Here is a 17,688-nt window from a genome sequence, read left to right on the forward strand (position 1 = left end):
GCAGAAAAGTACATTGAGGTTTTGGAGCAACATATGCTGCCTTCAAGACGATATCTTTTCCATAGATATTTCAACAAGACAATGCAAAACCACACATTACAAAGACATGGTTGTGGAAGAAGAGGGTGCCTGTCCCTTCTGTCCCCAGTAGAGAATTTTTGGCGAATTTAGAAAATGAAAAATATGACAATGACAAACCCGTACAATTGCACACCTTAAGACCTGTTTGCAGGAAGAATGGGACAAAATAACACCTGAAATGCTTCATCACTTGGTGTCTCCAGTCCCTAAACATCTTTTAAGTGTTGTGAGAAGGAATGGCAACATTATAAAGTGGTAAATGCTTCACTGTCCCAAGTTTTTTAAATGTGTTACAAGAATCAGATATGAAATAAGTTATTTGTTTTGAAAAAAACAATAAAATTCATGAGGTAAAACATCAAATAGTGTGCTTTTGTATTGTTTTGAGTGCAATACAGGTCAAAGATTATTTATAAATCAGTGACTACGTTTACATGCACATCCAAATCGAGCTGCTGTCGGTAATCGAGCTGAAGGTCCCAGCAGGGTGCCAGAGAAATTCAATCCTACATGCACACAATGAAATCGAGCTATTGTGTGAGGTGCATTGTGCACCCGAACCACAGGTGGCGCTACACGCCCCATCGTGTTGGTACACTTCCGGTTGTCGTCATGAAGAAGAGCTATTCAAGAGTGTAAACAAAGTTATCAGTTCCGTGTTCTCCATTGCGCGTTTTTCTCCCGTCCATGAATTTTAATATATTCAACTCCTTAAGCTGAATGAGCATGAACTCTGTCTCCTCATTGCTCCAGAAGTGCACGTTTCTGCTTGCCTGTGGCAGTGGGGGCGTGGTCAAGCGCCGGTCTGTGACAGGAGGGCGGAGCCAGGGAAGGTGAGTGGCAGAATCACGACACCTGACGGTAATTAACCTGTGTTTGTGTGTCTTCCCAGTAACCGCGCCCTATTTAAGGAGGCAGAGCAGAGGGGACAGCTCATCCCGGGACTAGAACACAGCGCGCGTGTGTGTTTTTCTCTCAAGAATAAAAGTAGGCTGTTAAACTGAAAAGTCTGACAATAAAAAGCCTATTAGTACCAGAAGCTTTGTCCTGCCGTCCTCTGTGTTCCACCCACACTTCAGAGAGCTCTACATTGCCATTTTCTCTTCTTCGTTTGTTCCTCCTGACCTCTTCTGCTGCTCGCTACTACTGTTGTCATGCCGACCGAGGCTGTTGTGTTTCCCGCTTGTGGTCTCGTCACTTCCGGAAGTAGCTTGACAACTAGCTCGATAGGGTATACATGCACAAAGTAGCTCAGCAGAAATCGCATAAACTAGGTCATGTAGCTCGATTCCGAGAAATCAAGTTCGGTTCAATTTCAGCCGAATTAAGGTGTATACATGGCATTTTGAACTTTGATTTCAGTCGAGCAGCGGCAGAAATTCGATTCTCTCCATGTGCATGTAAACGTAGTGACAGTTTTCAGTTTTCATTTTTATTTCGACATACCGTCCCAACTTTTCCTGATTTGGGGCTGTGAATGCTGTGCAGTATAAAGAATTAGTGCCTCAGTCTTAGTGCACATTTGCTGCATAAATATACATTAAGTCTGATTATGTATATATTGAGGTTATCATGCATTTTGGAGATCTTTTAAGCCTTTCCCACAGGAACTCATATTATATATATATAAATTTTTTTACCATCCCATCTGTTATATCTCACTCCCAAGCCCCCCAGCATGGCTAATATCTCCTCAACGGACCTTTACCCATCCTTTATGTACTTCATTTTGTCTTTTGTGTGGCAAGCATGGTGTGTTTGTGTGAACACCATTCATTAGCTGATTTATTTACAGCCTACCTTTTCTCCTTTAATTCCAGCGCCTGGTTGTCCCCTTGGGCCCCTCGGTCCATCTGGCCCCCGGTCTCCCTGCCAAACAAAGGCAATGTCATCAGCCCTTTTGACCTTGAAATGCCCCTCCCCCACCACCATTAAGCCTAATTCACTGCAAAGCTGGTATTGTGCTTCAGCATTCACAATAATTTCAAGATAAGGAAACACTATTTCCTTCTTTTGGAATGTACTCCTAGTTCTTGCCAACTGTCAAGTCAAATCAAGCCAAGTTTATTTGTATTCTTTGTTTGCACGTGACATCATAGCTAATTATGCATGATGCTTTGAACTGGAAGTTGGCCATGTTGGAGGATATACACAAACTCATGCAGCGCACATTTCTTATAGATCATCGTTTGTGTGAGCTGACAATCAAAGGCTTCTACAATTATTTCATTTTAAAAAGAGTTGTCTATAATTTTTGATGCTGCTGCTTTTATTTTGTTTTTTCTTTCCATTAGGGAAACCAGCTGATCTCTACAATTTTACAGATCCAGACTGGGCTCCAGCACAAAATATGGGCCACAACAAAATCAAAGATCATACTAAAGCGGGAGCTCGAAATGCTTGGCTTACAGAACACAGAAAGAAACGCAAACTTATTGAAGAATCTTCCCAAATGATCACAGAGTCAATCAAACAAGATTCATGTCAATCCACTACCTCAAATACTGCACCCTCCTCGCCCAGTGAGTGCTCTTTTATAACTAAATATGTTATATAGTAGTGCTTGAAAGTTTGTGAACCCTTTAGAATTTTCTATATTTCTGCATAAATATGATCTAAAACATCATCAGATTTTCACACAAGTCCTAAAAGTAGATAAAGAGAACCCAGTTAAACAAATGAGACAAAAATATTATACTTGTTCATTGTTTATTATACTTGATCTATTGAGGAAAATGATCCAATATTACATATCTGTGAGTGGCAAAAGTATGTGAACCTTTGCTTTCAGTATCTGGTGTGACCCCCTTGTGCAGCAATAACTGCAAATAAACTTTTCCAATAACTGTTGATCAGTCCTGCACACCGGCCTGGAGGAATTTTAGCCCATTCCTCCGTACAGAACAGCTTCAACTCTGGGATGTTGGTGGGTTTCCTCACATGAACTGCTCGCTTCAGGTCCTTCCACAACATTTTGATTGGATTAAGGTCAGAACTTTGACTTGGCCATTCCAAAACATTAACTTTATTCTTCTTTAACCATTCTTTGGTAGAACGACTTGTGTGCTTAGGGTCATTGTCTTGCTGCGTGACCCACCTTCTCCTGAGATTCAGTTCACGGATAGATGTCCTGACATTTTCCTTTAGAGTTCGCTGGTATAATTCAGAACTCATTGTTCCATCAATGATGGCAAGCCGTCCTGGCCCAGATGCAGCAAAACAGGCCCAAACCATGCAACCCTGCCATGCACACCATTGTTGTTCAATGTTCTCCTGATGGTGGACTCATGAACATTAACATTAGCCAATGTGAGAGAGGCCTTCAGTTGCTTAGAAGTTACCCTAGGGTCCTTTGTGACCTCGCCGACTCTTACACGCTTTGCTCTTGGAGTGATCTTTGTTGGTCGACCACTCCTGGGGAGGGTAACAATGGTCTTGAATTTCCTCCATTTGTACACAATCTGTCTGACTGTGGATTGGTGGAGTCCAAACTCTTTAGAGATGGTTTTGTAACCTTTTCCAGCCTGATGAGCATCAACAACACTTTTTCTGAGGTCCTCAGAAATCTCCTTTGTTCATGTCATGATACACTTCCACAGACGTGTTGTGAAGATCAGACTTTGATAGATCCCTGTTCTTTAAATAAAACAGGGTGCCCACTCGCACCTGATTGTCATCCCATTGACTGAAAACACCTGACTAATTTCACCTTCAAATTAACTGCTAATCCTAGACGTTCACATACTTTTGCCACTCACAGATACATAATATTGGATCATTTTCCTCAATAAATAAATGACCAAGTATAATATTTTTGTCTCATTTGTTTAACTGGGTTCTCTTTATCTACTTTTAGGACTTGTGTGACAATCTGATGTTTTAGGTCATATTTATGCAGAAATATAGAAAATTCTCAAGGGTTCACAAACTTTCAAGCACCACTGTAGGTATGCAAAAGTTTGGGCACCCCTGGTCAAAATTGTTGTTACTGTGAACAGTTAAGCAAGTTGAAGATGAAATGATCTCCAAAAGGCATAAGTGCCACAATAACTTTAGGACCGCGGTTGTCATGAACAGCCATCATAGCAAAACTGTAATTGTAATTGTGTCAGTGTATTTTCAAAACTGCTATTGCCTAAACCTCTCTTGGCTTGACACTCACTCATGGAAGGCTATTATCCATCCATCCATCCATCCATCCATAACCACTTATCCTGTGCAGGGTTGCGGGCAAGCTGGAGCCTATCCCAGCTGACTATGGATGAGAGGCGGGGTACACCCTGGACAAGTCACCAGACCATCGCAGTGCTGACACATAGAGACAAACAACCATTCAAACTCACATTCACACCTATGGTCAATTTAGAGCCACCAATTAGCCTAACCTGCATGTCTTTGGACTGTGGGAGAAACCGGAGGAAACCCACACAGACACGGGGAGAACATGCATACTCCACACAGAAAGGCCCCCGTCGGTCACTGGGCTCAAACCCAGAACCTTCTTGCTGTGAAGCGACAGTGCTAACCACTACACCACCATGGAAGGCTATAAGAAGTCCAATTTTCCTTTACTACTAAAAGGAGCTGATTTTGCTTAAAAGATTTTTGGTGATTTCACAGATATTCAGGATCTACAAAATATATTATCTTCATATGCCAACTAATAATTCACAAAGTGATTGCTGTGCAGAATAAGGAATAGGTGTTTCCATTATATTACACATTTTCTACACTCTTTGTGTGGCAGAGTTTCGAATTGTAATTTCTAATTCCAGAGTTTCTAATTAGAGTCTGATTTCAGCTACTGTCTGGAGTTTTGCAAGTTCTCCCCACCTCCCAAAAACATGCCTGTAGGTAGATTGTCTACATTAAATTGCCCCTTGGTATGAATGTGTGTGTAGTGCTCTGTGATGGAATTACATCTCGTCCAAATTACATTCCCGCCTTACACCCAATCTTCATCAGATAGGCTCTGGATCCACCATGACCCTGACCAGTATAAAGCTGTTAGGTTGAGAATGAATGAATGATTATACTCTTAGAAAATTTAAAACACTTAAGGGTTTTTCAGTTGCATTTCTGTGGAAATCCTTAAAATGCTCTACAACAGAGTTTATTATATCCACATTCACTGGATATGAGCAATCTCGCACTCTGATTGGCTACTCTACTACTAGGCTATCAGCTCATATACCGTAAGTAGAGAAAAACGAAATGGCGGAGCATTTTGCTGAACCAACCAAGGATGAAGTAAAAACTCTACTTGAAAACAAACCCCCCAAAATACAAAAAAAAAAGCAACAAAACATGGAATAAAAGTATCTGATGGTAAGAACGTCTCTTTTTTTAATTTTTCAAGAATTATTATGATAGCATTTTTCACAAATTGCTACTGTCATTTTGCCGGTTTGTTTACATTCTAAGCGGAAATGATTTTGTCGGACTTTTTGTATAAAGTTTTTATTTATCGAATTTACGAAAAATAAAAATAAAATGCTCTGTTTCTCAAAATCCAGTGAATGTGGATAGAATAAAACAGTTATTCCACTCAATCTCATCGTACATGGCTTATAGCCGACTCGGAGCTACACGCCTCGTTGTCTATCAGCTCAAGTACGACTTGATTTCGTGGAATAATTGTTAAATATCTTGATCAGAAAGAGCGCCAAATAGAACCCTACCTTTTTTTTTAAAGAAGCTAGGAATCCTTATTTATCCAATGGATCCTCAGAGAACAGTTGAAGAACCCTTTTTTTCTAAGAGCATAGGCATGTATATAAAACGTACAAGTACTGTTTAAGCTTGACATAGCAAGCATGTTAGTTGTTGTTCCGGCAATTTTATTTAATCATAAGTTATTGATAATTATCATTGCTTGTTGAATCAAACAGGTTTCTAAGGCTCAAGGCTAACACTCCGAACAAAGGTTATCAAAGTTTCTTATCTTGCTCTTATTTGTTTTGTGCATTCCAGCCTTCTGTACACATTCCTCAGCTTTTGAAGTAAATTGGGGAAAAACATTGGGGAAAAACTGCTTCTAATTCATCTTACATGTTCCAGCATGGAGAATAACAGTGCATTTACAGTCGAGGAAAAGGAACTGTAGTCAGAAAAGTTAATTGCAGTGCAGGCAAGACGTCTAAAGATGTTTCACATACATGACCTGAAATGACTCTAATCTCAGTTTGGCTCTATATATCTGCTCACGATGTTGCAATGATTTTATGTAGACACAGAGTTTATGAATTAGTTTATATATCTATTTTGAGTTTCAGCTGGAAGGACTATGGAAATAATTGTCATTCACAACAAAATGAGTTTGCCTTTGTTACCTTATATTGTCTTTTGCAATTAAAAAGCCTGTTTTCATGAAATAAGGTTGTGCATAACAAAAAAGATCAACTGTGAACTACTGCTCACTTACGTATACCCCCGCTCCCGCTTATATCAGAATGCAAGCAATCGAAGGAATAGGACACTTATTATGAATGCTGACTTCAACAAATAATGAACCCTGAAACAAGTAAGTAAAGAGCAGTGTTCTCTCCAGGGATTTCAAATACCATCCTGGTAAACTGTCATTTTCTCATCTCATCTCATTATCTCTAGCCGCTTTATCCTGTTCTACAGGGTCGCAGGCAAGCTGGAGCCTATCCCAGCTGACTACGGGCGAAAGGCGGGGTACACCCTGGACAAGTCGCCAGGTCATCACAGGGCTGACACATAGACACAGACAACCATTCACACTCACATTCACACCTACGGTCAATTTAGAGTCACCAGTTAACCTAACCTGCATGTCTTTGGACTGTGGGGGAAACTGGAGCACCCGGAGGAAACCCACGCGGACACGGGGAGAACATGCAAACTCCACACAGAAAGGCCCTCGCCGGCCACGGGGCTCGAACCCGGACCTTCTTGCTGTGAGGCGACAGCGCTAACCACTACACCACCGTGCCGCCCGAAATAGCATTTTGCTTCTTGAAATCGCATCAAACTCCACCCTATATGTTTCGTAAATACATTCAGTCGGTAAACAGGAAGTTGATGTGCGACAGACCTGAAAACGGTACACATGGTATAGAACCCCAAGCTGATGCTCACTACCAAATATCAAGCAGTTGTGATTTGTAGTTGCTGAGAAGAGTGTTACGAAAACTTTGTAAATCCACGCTATGTGTTTCATAAATACATTCAGTCAGTAAACAGGAAGTTGATGTGTGACAGACCTGAAAATGGTATACACAGTATAGAACCCCAAGCTGAAGTTTGATACCAAGTACCAAGTGGCTATGATTTGTAGTTGCTGAGAAAAAGGGTGTTTCGGATGGACGGAGGTAAACCAGTATATCCCACTCATTCAGAGTGGGGGTATAATAATAGGTGAATTAAAGTCAACGATTTATGTTTAAATACTTTTGGGCAGTGAAAATGGGCACGATTACCTTAGGTCCTGGATATCCTTCTCCCTGTGGTCCTTTTTCTCCTTGGACACCCTGTGGACCTTGAGGCCCCTGATTATAAAATAATTTTAGCATATATTTTAGGGTAAATCATATGTTAGTGTTCCATAGTACACATGTACAAACATTCATTTGTTGACAATAGATATGCATTTATTGATAAAATAGCCTTTGTGACATCTCGAAAAAGACAGAAAGATGTATTTGGTATTGGATCATTATATACTCACAGGTGGTCCTGGTTCTCCAATTCCTGTTGGGCCAGGAGGACCAGGTCTGCCCTGAAATCCCATATCACCCTGTGGATAAAAGAACAGAATGACATGGTTATCATGTGTCCATGACTTGAATCCAAGTTTTATACTATGATGTATTTTGTAGTAACTCATAGTGGCAGCCGAGTCAGTTCTGTAGTGAAGGAAAAACACATTTTGAAGGTAATTATAGGAAAGAAGGTGTGAAAACCAGGGGGATCGGTAAGCTTGCAATCATCTTTGTGTATGTTTATCGAGATTTATCTTACATAATAACATGTTAGAAAGAGGAGTGTTGAGGACTTGGACATGAAATCATAAACTTGGTGAAGAACTGGATAATAGTGGGTGTGAAAGACACTGACCTTTGGCCCTGGAAGTCCAATCCCAGTCTCACCTTGAAGACCAGGTGGACCAGGCAAACCACGTTCACCCTGTCACAGCACAAGAATAAAAATACATTGGAAATGAGTGCTAACACAGAATCATTGCTGCTCTTTCACTTTTTTCATCAAGTAAGGGGAAATGAGACATAATTTAAGCCAATTACTGAGATTCAGTAATACTTTCATGCAGTTTGACATCTGCAGCCCATCTGACTATAGCCCTATAAACATAAATTGTTCTAAAATATCAAGTGGAAAATCTGACGTTACAGTGTAAAGTTTCAAAGGTATGTAATTACTCAAAGTCATGTCTTAAATCACTTTGAATCTGTTTGCCCTTCTGTACAGTGGTGGTAAAGTATTTGGCTTTGTAGATCTGAACAAGTTATAGCTCATCTCTGTCAGACACGATGCCTTGGAGTTAACATAAGCATGAAACAAATGAAATCTGGGTATTAAAATTGCAAAATGAAAGCTGTAGAGAAGGCTTTGTCTTCTGTGAGTTTTTTTTTTTTTTTGCATTTCTGTGTGTGTCATATAAGCTACTGGATGCCTTAATTTCCTCCAGGATTTATCTCATCTCATCTCATCTCATCTCATTATCTGTAGCTGCTTTATCCTGTTCTACAGGGTCGCAGGCAAGCTGGAGCCTATCCCAGCTGACTACGGGCGAAAGGCGGGGTACACCCTGGACAAGTCGCCAGGTCATCACAGGGCTGACACATAGACACAGACAACCATTCACACTCACATTCACACCTACGGTCAATTTAGAGTCACCAGTTAACCTAACCTGCATGTCTTTGGACTGTGGGGGAAACCGGAGCACCCGGAGGAAACCCACGCGGACACGGGGAGAACATGCAAACTCCACACAGAAAGGCCCTCGCCGGCCCCGGGGCTCGAACCCGGACCTTCTTGCTGTGAGGCAACAGCGCTAACCACTACACCACCGTGCCGCCCCCAGGATTTATCCACCTATCTATATCTAAAGTATAGTTTTCAGTAAAACTATTAAAATCGGTTTTCTCGGATAGAAATCTCATCTCATTCTCATCTCATTATCTGTAGCCGCTTTATCCTGTTCTACAGGGTCGCAGGCAAGCTGGAGCCTATCCCAGCTGACTACGGGCGAAAGGCGGGGTACACCCTGGACAAGTCGCCAGGTCATCGCAGGGCTGACACATAGACACAGACAACCATTCACACTCACATTCACACCTACGGTCAATTTAGAGTCACCAGTTAACCTAACCTGCATGTCTTTGGACTGTGGGGGAAACCGGAGCACCCGGAGGAAACCCACGCGGACACGGGGAGAACATGCAAACTCCACACAGAAAGGCCCTCGGGGCTCGAACCCAGACCTTCTTGGTGTGAGGCGACAGCGCTAACCACTACACCACCATGCCACCTCTCGGATAGAAATTTTACACAAAATTTATATTATGGAAAGGCTGTCATTTTCCCTCAAGATCCAAAAAGAAAACATTTAGCATATTTGGACTAGATGGACTGAGGACGTTAAACCCGTAAGGTCAGACTTCAGTTGATTTTTCAGAATTGCTGAGTGAGACTGTTGGGTAACAACCCCCCCCCCCCTTTTTTTTTCCTTCCTCACCCCTTTTTATTGCATAACAGCTCACTTTTTATTCTTTCTCCTCCACCCAATCTGCAATATCAGAAGTGAAAGCTTTCCTTGTTCAATTGTAAATAATTAAACCTGTTGTTAGAAAAGAAAGCCAGAAGAACCAGATGATGAAATGGCTATCAAACATGCTGCATAGTTTTTGTTTTGGATGTAAATGACTGAAATGCCTTGCAGTAATGTGGATGTTATGTAAAATGACCACTGTGGGATTTGTGCTTTTCCAAATAAAAATAAAATTTAATTAATTAATTTATGAAAAATAAATAAAATTGGTTTTCTCTGTAAGGGCGGCACGGTGGTGTAGTGGTTAGCACTGTCGCCTCACAGCAAGAAGGTTCTGGGTTCGAGCCCAGCAGCCGACGAGGGCCTTTCTGTGTGGAGTTTGCATGTTCTCCCTGTTTCTGCGTGGGTTTCCTCTGCAGTCCAAAGACATGCAGGTTAGGTTAATTGGTGTCTCTAAATTGACTGTGAATGATTGTTTGTTTCTATGTGTCAGCCTTGCGATAATCTGGTGACTTGCCCAGGGTGTACCCCGCCTCTCGCCCATAGTCAGCTGGGATAGGCTCCAGCTTGCCCATGACCCTGCACAGGATAAGCAGCTACAGATAATGGATGGATGGGTTTTCTTTGTGACGTTTCATCAATTTTCAGTCTTTCTGCTTACTTGTAGGCCTGTTTCGATGCCCTTTGAATTTGCATTTTACCTCAGAGGCTGCAGTTACTGTAGCCAACAAGAACGCATGTCAATAATTTTACAAGCGCATTGCCCCAGCATGCCTCTAGCTCTCATTTCTAATCTAATGGAGATATTTGTATAGTTGCTCCTCCCTCTGATGAGGTGATGAGGTCCAGGATGAGAAGTGCACTTTTTTCTTTCAGTGTATTCCTTTTTTTTTAAAGATTTTTTTGGGCTTTTTTCACCTTTATTGGATAGGACAGTGTAGAGACAGGAAATGAGCAGGTGAGGGATCGGGAAATGACCTTGGGTCGGAATTGAACCCGGGTCCCCGGATTTATGGTGTGGCACCTTATCCACCTGAGCCACGATGCCCCCCTTTCAGTGTATTCCTGTTTTAGCTTGCTTGGTATACAAAGTGAAATATGATCAATCAGTGAACCTTAAATAAGTAGGTTTATCTTTGACTACTGTACGTCTCTCCTTCTCTATTCTAATGGTGTCTGCATGCTGCTACATGGACAGGAGCCATTTGAATTTTCCTTTGTGTGAGTAATACTTTACTGATGTTATTAAATATCATGGCTGTCATTTAGAGTGGTTGTTAAAAATACATTACAGCATTGAAAAATATAGGCAGGTCTTTTGCGTGCGAGACGCAAAGAATCTCTACTAGGCATGTCTACATGAATCTTTAGGATACTTCCGGCAGTTAAATTAAACACAAAGCTAGACTGCTCAACAAATACCTTTGGAAGATACATCACGCATGTAACCATGTAAAATATGGTGATTCTTGTGTTTCCTGTGTAATCTATGAGCTTTCCCCAGGTGTGCGTGTTAAAGTAACATCTGTATGCTGTAGGCACTTGTTGTTGATTAGAAGACACAAACCTTCTTGCCCTGCAGGCCCTCTGGTCCGATGTCGCCCTGTGGTCCTGGTAAACCCTGCAGGTGAAACACAAGCAGGTGTGCTTTAATATTAGACTGTTATATGACTGAAAATAACATAATCATTGCATAATTCAGTCATGACGGCAGAGTTGTTGTGTATAAGTCATTATAGTTTTGTTTTCACACACCTGCAACCCGCGGGTTCCTCTTGTACCAATAGGACCCTCAGGGCCCTAGATGGTGATTTAATAACAGATTAAGAAACAACTGGCAGACCATACTAAACTAGCATTTTCAAAATGGATAATACTGCTGTATGAAAAATTAACACAATAGACCTCCATATTTATACCCACCCTGTCACCCTTGATTCCTGGTGTGCCACATTCACCTCTGTCTCCCTACAGACAGATGAGACTATGTGAAACTGATGGATGTAAACATAGAACTTTAAACCCTTAAAGTTTCAGGTTAATGTTGAGGTATTCATCTTAGACCATATTATCCATTAGTGTAAATATGCAGGTGATTATAGAAAACCATGTGTGCTGATTGGTCAAGAATTCAGACTATTTCTCAGTAATCACCTCGAGCAACTTGGCAAAACGGTGGCCAATCGCTTTGTCACTGTAATTGAGGAAGAAGTACAAATGATGAAAGGAAATGCTGTTCCTAAAAGCACTAAAGATGCTATAAAGTTTGGTCTAAAACTATTGAAAGGTAAGGTGGAATTGTGATTTATTTTATCCATTTCAAAACAAAGTATTTTATGTGACTTAGCATAGATAAGTGCCATAAGCCTGTGCTGCACATTTATTATATTTGCATGCCACTTCTGACATTTGAAATAAATGATTTAAAAAATATATATATATGATTTTATTTATTTTTATGAAATAATCACCTGCATATTTATCCAAAAACAATTATCTGCCTCAGGCTCAGTGAACATCGGTGAATAATAACCGAGACTTCATCCTGGTTATTATTCACCGATATTCAATTTGACTTCTGTGAATAATTGTTAATTAAGTACTGTTAATTGTTCTGTAACTACATTGAAACCAGTTGGAAAGATAAACAGTTACAAGAGTGAGGAATGTGAATCGGGACCTGTTCTGAGAGAATAAGATGTTAATAAAAATGAAGTTAAAACAGCAGCCATACCTTTTCTCCTTTGTAGCCAGGTTTACCCTGCAAAGAAAGAAAGAAAGAAAAAATTTAATAAATTAAAAAGGAAGGAAGGAAGGAAGAAGGAAAGAAAGAAAGGAAAAAAGAAAGAGAAAGTAAGAAAAAAGAAAGAGAGAAAGGAAGAAAGAAAGAAGGAAAGTAAGAAAGAAAAAGAGAGAAAGAAAGAAAAATAAATGAATGAAAGAAAGAAAAATAAATAAAGAAAAAGAGAAAAATAAATAAATGAATGAAAGAAAGAAAATAAATAAAGGAAAGAAAGAAAGAAAAATAAATAAATAAATGAAAGAAAAGGAGAAAGAAAAAAATTAATAAATTAAAAAGAAAGGAAGGAAGAAGGAAAGAAAGAAAGGAAAAAAGAAAGAGAAAGAAAGAAAGAAAGAAAGAAAGAAAGAAAGAAAGAAAGAAAGAAAGAAAGAAAGAAAGAGAGAGAAAGAAACATAAATAAATAAATAAATAAATAAATAAAAGAAAAATAAATGAAAGAAAGAAAAATGAAAGAAAGAAAGATAGATAAAGAAAGAAAGAAAGAAAGAAAGAAAGAAAGAAAGAAAAAGAGAAAAATAAATAAATGAATGAATGAATGAAAGAAAATAAATAAATAAAGGAAAGAAACAGAAAGAAAGAAAAATAAATAAATAAATAAATAAATGAAAGAAAAGAAGAAAGAAAGAATGTTTATTTGCCAATATTTTTGGATTAGCTAGTTGGCTTCTTATAAACTTTACATTATATCAACGAATGAAAATGCTGATGAAACTCTATGAGATGGTGCTGGTTGACCGCAGTGTTTTCTGAGTCAGTCCAGATTCATCCTGACACTTTTGGCGTACTCACCTCTGAGCCATCACGACCAGGAACTCCACTCAACCCACTTTCACCCTGGGAGGACAGGATAATGAGTTATTCACTTACTAAAATTACGATTCTCTGATTTGTATGACTTACACTTGTCTTTATTTCACCCTGTGTACAAAGCCACTTTATTGTCTTGTATGGTGTAACATGTATTACATGAATTTGAATTGGATGACAATTGACTTGAGGTGACTTGTCTGTTAGATCCAGCAGCAATCCATATTTTACATGAGAACTTTTTTTTTTTTTTGCTGAGTCACTTCCATCCTGAGGAATGCAAGCTATGCATTAATTTAAGGAAATAGTCTTTTTTGCCATTACATGCGTACACATACACCAGCAAATATGACCCAGAGACATACGGTATCAGGAACAGTAAAGTTAAGACCCACCCTCTATTTCACTGGCTTTTCTTTATTTTTAATATTTTCTATATTGTGGAATGATGCTGAAGGCATCGAAACTATGAAATAACATGTATGGAATTATGTAATAAGCAAAAAAAGTGTAAACAAAGCAAAATGTTTGATATTTTAGATTCTTTAAAGAAACCACCTTTTGCTTTGATGACAGCTTTGCATTCATTCAACCACCTTCATGACTTCATCACCTGGAATAGTTTCCCAAGAGCCTTGAAGGAATTCCTATATATGTTGAGGACTTGTTGGCTTTTCTTTCACTCTGCAGTCCAATTCATCCCAAACCATCTCAGTTTAGGTCCGGTGATTGTGGAGGCCAGGTGATCTTAGGGAGCACTCTTTCAGTCTCCTTCTTGGTTAAATAGCCCTTATATTCACGTGACTTTTCTTAGTGATTTCACTTCTGGTAAAACTGCTGGGGGTCGAGCAAACCAAAACGGCTGCCGTAGTGCAAACAACTAGCTATAACTTATCAGAGTACGCTCATAATCTAGAAGCCACTGCTGGCTTTAGATATATTCAGAAGATCGCTATGTGCAATGGAATCGACCCCTACAGTCTGGGAAAGAAGGATTTGTCATATGATCTCGAAAACTACCCTTCAGTCGAGTTCCCCGACATCTCGAACTATCTGGTGTTGCAGACATCCTTCTACACCGCAAAACAGATGAAAGCGTGGAAGAGTATGGAGGCTTACAACTGTTTTGTATGTGGCTGGGTAAAGGACCTCGCTATCAAGTCGCTGCCGAATGAATCCTGTATTGTTTTTGCCCGTGTAAGTATGTTTTTTTTTTAAGCTTTTCATTTGCCTCTTTACAACAAAGTGCTGCAAGTTGAAGTGTAAGCAAACAACAATTCGCTTGATTCTTACTTGTGTTGGCTCTTATTTCTCAGGTAAATCATTCACAAAGATCATCAGAAACCCCTTTAAAGACCTGGATCTTAGTTAAACAAGACGGAGAAGTGATCACGGCGCATTGTAACTGTACGGCTGGGTAAAAATTTTGTTGTGACCTTCATGCTTATGGACTTTATTATTCGTGGTTGTTTTGATCGCATGCACTTCCTGAAAGACTCATTGAAAAGACCACTAGGACACCCTGTTAAAGAAAGCAAGACGCACGTTGTTTTCAGTATGGCGGCCATCGAGTGAGGAGTAAACAAAGAAACAGCCGGGAACTTTAGCGCTTTGTGACTAATAAAAAAAATACCGTAAAATAATGACACATGGCAAGAAAAGTACTTGGGAAAATACTAAGGACGTAGCTGAGAGGGATATACAAACCTTTCACCAAGTGATCACTGCAAACTCGAGCATGCTTCGACTCGGCTCCCTTCGATTTCAGTGAGAGGTTCAAAAGCCACCTTTCTCGACGTCTTTTTGTGAAATCCTGTGTTCATTCACCCTTTTTTATTAGTTCACGGGGAACCCTGAAGAAACTTTTATCAGTTTCACAGTTTGATCGATTCGAACAACCTAAAACAACGCAAGCGTAAGGCATTTTTCATGCGAGCAGTGCACCTTCTCCGTACAAACGCTTTGTCAACTGAGCTTTGGTAGACCACCAGCTAAAGTTTTGAATAACTAATGAGGCGGATGTGACGTCACATGAAACCCAAGAATAGACTAGAGGTGTGTTTTGGGTCACTGTCTTGTTGAAAAATAAATGATGGTCCCACTAAGCACAAACCAGATGGAGTGGCATGTCACTGCAGAATGCTGGTGTAGTGATGTTGATTAAATGTGCCTTCAATTTTGAATAAATCACCAATCCTGTCATGAGCAAAGCACCATCACACCTCCTCCTCCATGCTTCACGGTGGGAACCACATGTGCAGATACCATCTGTTCTTCTTTTCTGTGTCTCACAAAGACACAGTGATTGGAACCAAAAATCACAAATTTGGATTTATCAGACCAAAGAACAGATTTCCACTGGTCTAATGTCCATTCGTTGTGTTTCTTGGCCCAAGCGGTTCTCTTCTTGGTCTTCCTCAATAGTTGTTTCTTTGCAGCAATTAAACGATGAAGGCCTTATTTACACAGCCTCCTCAGAACAGATGATGTTGAGCTGTGTCTGTTACTTGAACTCTGTGAAACATTCATGTAGGCTGTAATCTAAGGGGATGTTAAATGGCGATTTCTGATGCAGGTAAGTCTAATGAACTTATCCTCTGCAGCAGAGGTAAGTCATAGCAGTTCTTGATATAATATGGATTTACTACTGTTGGAGAATAAGGCTATTTACTGTATTTTTTATTTATTTATGATTTGATCTCAAACACATTAAGAAGGCAAGAAACTGCACTAATTAACTTTTGACGAGGCAGACCTGTTAATTGAAAAGCATTCCAGGTGACTACCTCATGAAACTGGTTAAAATCGTATTGATTATAAAATACTACTATTGACCTTTAAAGCACTGAATGGTCTCGCACCACAGTACCTGAGCGAACTTCTGGTCCTTTATGACCCGCCACGCCTACTTAGATCAAAAGGTGCAGGCTATCTGCTGGTACCTCGTATAGTGAAGGCTACATCAGGGGGCAGAGCCTTTTCTTACAAAGCCCCACAGTTATGGAACAGCCTTCCAAGTAGTGTTCGGGAATCAGACACAGTCTCAGCATTTAAGTCTAGGCTGAAAATATATCTGTTTAGTCAAGCCTTTTGTTAATGGTGCTTATGAGGTAAAGGTGTAGATCTGGAGGGTCCTCAGACATAGAGTGTTTTGGTAAATTGGGATGTATGGATGCTGTCAGTCCCCCACTCGCTTGCTCACTCGAGTTTGTTGACGGTGTAGTGGCTGCTGCTTTATGTCCCGGGGCTCCCTCAGAGTTACATGTCAATCCTGGGATCGAGGTGCTGACCTCTTCTGCTCCTCGGACCTGCCTGATCCATCCTGATGCCCTGTGTCTGGTTGGAGTCTCATCACATCGCTCCTGTGGAGGACGGCCCCAGATGGACCGTTGGAAGTCACGCTCTGGACACTTACAGGAATGCTTTTATGGCTGAGGACTACAGTTGACTTGCTAACTTTAGGACTGCAGTTGTCATGAACTGTTTTGCACTCAAGTTTCCATTAATGAAGAGTTTATAACATCAACGAAACTGACTTCATGTTAAAACCGTTAATGTTATAGTCATGTTGTCTGTTGTTGTCCAGGTGAGGATTGGTTCTCTTTTGGGTCTGGTTCCTCTTGAGGTTTCTTCCTCGTGTCATCTGGGGGAGTTTTTCCTTACCACCGTTGCCACTGGCTTGCTCATTGGAGATAGATTAGGGATAAAATTGGCTCATGTCTTGGGTCATTCAGATTCTGTAAAGCTGCTTTGGGACAATGTCTCTTGTTAAAAGCGCTATACAAACAAACTTGACTTGACTTGACTTGAAGATAATGCCAATAGTGTGCAAAGTGTCATCAAGGTAAACGGTAGCTACTTTGAAGAATCTAAAATATCAAACATATTTTGTTTTTTAATATTTTTTGTTTCCCACATAATTCCATATACGTTCCATGTGCCATTTCATAGTTTTGATGTCTTCAGTATTGTTCTACAATGTAGAAAATAGTCAAAATAAAGAAACCTATGAAAGAGTAGCGGTGTCCAAACTTTTGACTGGTACTGTATGTTGATTTAGGGATTCTGACCTTTTGACCTTTAGGACCGGGGGCTCCATCGTCACCTGGGCGACCTTTCTTTCCCTGTGAAATTATTTAGAAGATCTGTGTTACTGGAAGGCAGTGTAGACATTACATATGGTTCTGTAAAATGAGTGAAGAAAAGCCAGTGACCTCATCTATCTGACTGAAATAATGCC

General features: G+C 40.2%; 1 protein-coding gene across 3 annotated transcripts in view; it reads right to left on the reverse strand.

The window, feature by feature from the left end:
- col28a2a (collagen, type XXVIII, alpha 2a) overlaps window positions 1–17,688 on the reverse strand; it is a 54,562-nt gene that overhangs the window by 20,008 nt on the left and 16,866 nt on the right. For all 3 annotated transcript variants that reach the window (XM_060930212.1, XM_060930213.1, XM_060930214.1), the window contains 10 exons: window positions 17,519–17,572; window positions 13,431–13,475; window positions 12,573–12,599; window positions 11,762–11,806; window positions 11,594–11,638; window positions 11,406–11,459; window positions 8,164–8,232; window positions 7,775–7,843; window positions 7,527–7,595; window positions 1,882–1,950 (listed from right to left, as the gene is read on the reverse strand). In XM_060930212.1, the coding sequence (XP_060786195.1) occupies window positions 1,882–1,950; window positions 7,527–7,595; window positions 7,775–7,843; window positions 8,164–8,232; window positions 11,406–11,459; window positions 11,594–11,638; window positions 11,762–11,806; window positions 12,573–12,599; window positions 13,431–13,475; window positions 17,519–17,572 (546 nt within the window). The remainder of the gene's footprint in view (window positions 1–1,881; window positions 1,951–7,526; window positions 7,596–7,774; window positions 7,844–8,163; window positions 8,233–11,405; window positions 11,460–11,593; window positions 11,639–11,761; window positions 11,807–12,572; window positions 12,600–13,430; window positions 13,476–17,518; window positions 17,573–17,688) is intronic.

This window comes from Neoarius graeffei, chromosome 9 (genome assembly GCF_027579695.1).
Source record: "Neoarius graeffei isolate fNeoGra1 chromosome 9, fNeoGra1.pri, whole genome shotgun sequence".
Taxonomy (NCBI): domain Eukaryota; kingdom Metazoa; phylum Chordata; class Actinopteri; order Siluriformes; family Ariidae; genus Neoarius; species Neoarius graeffei.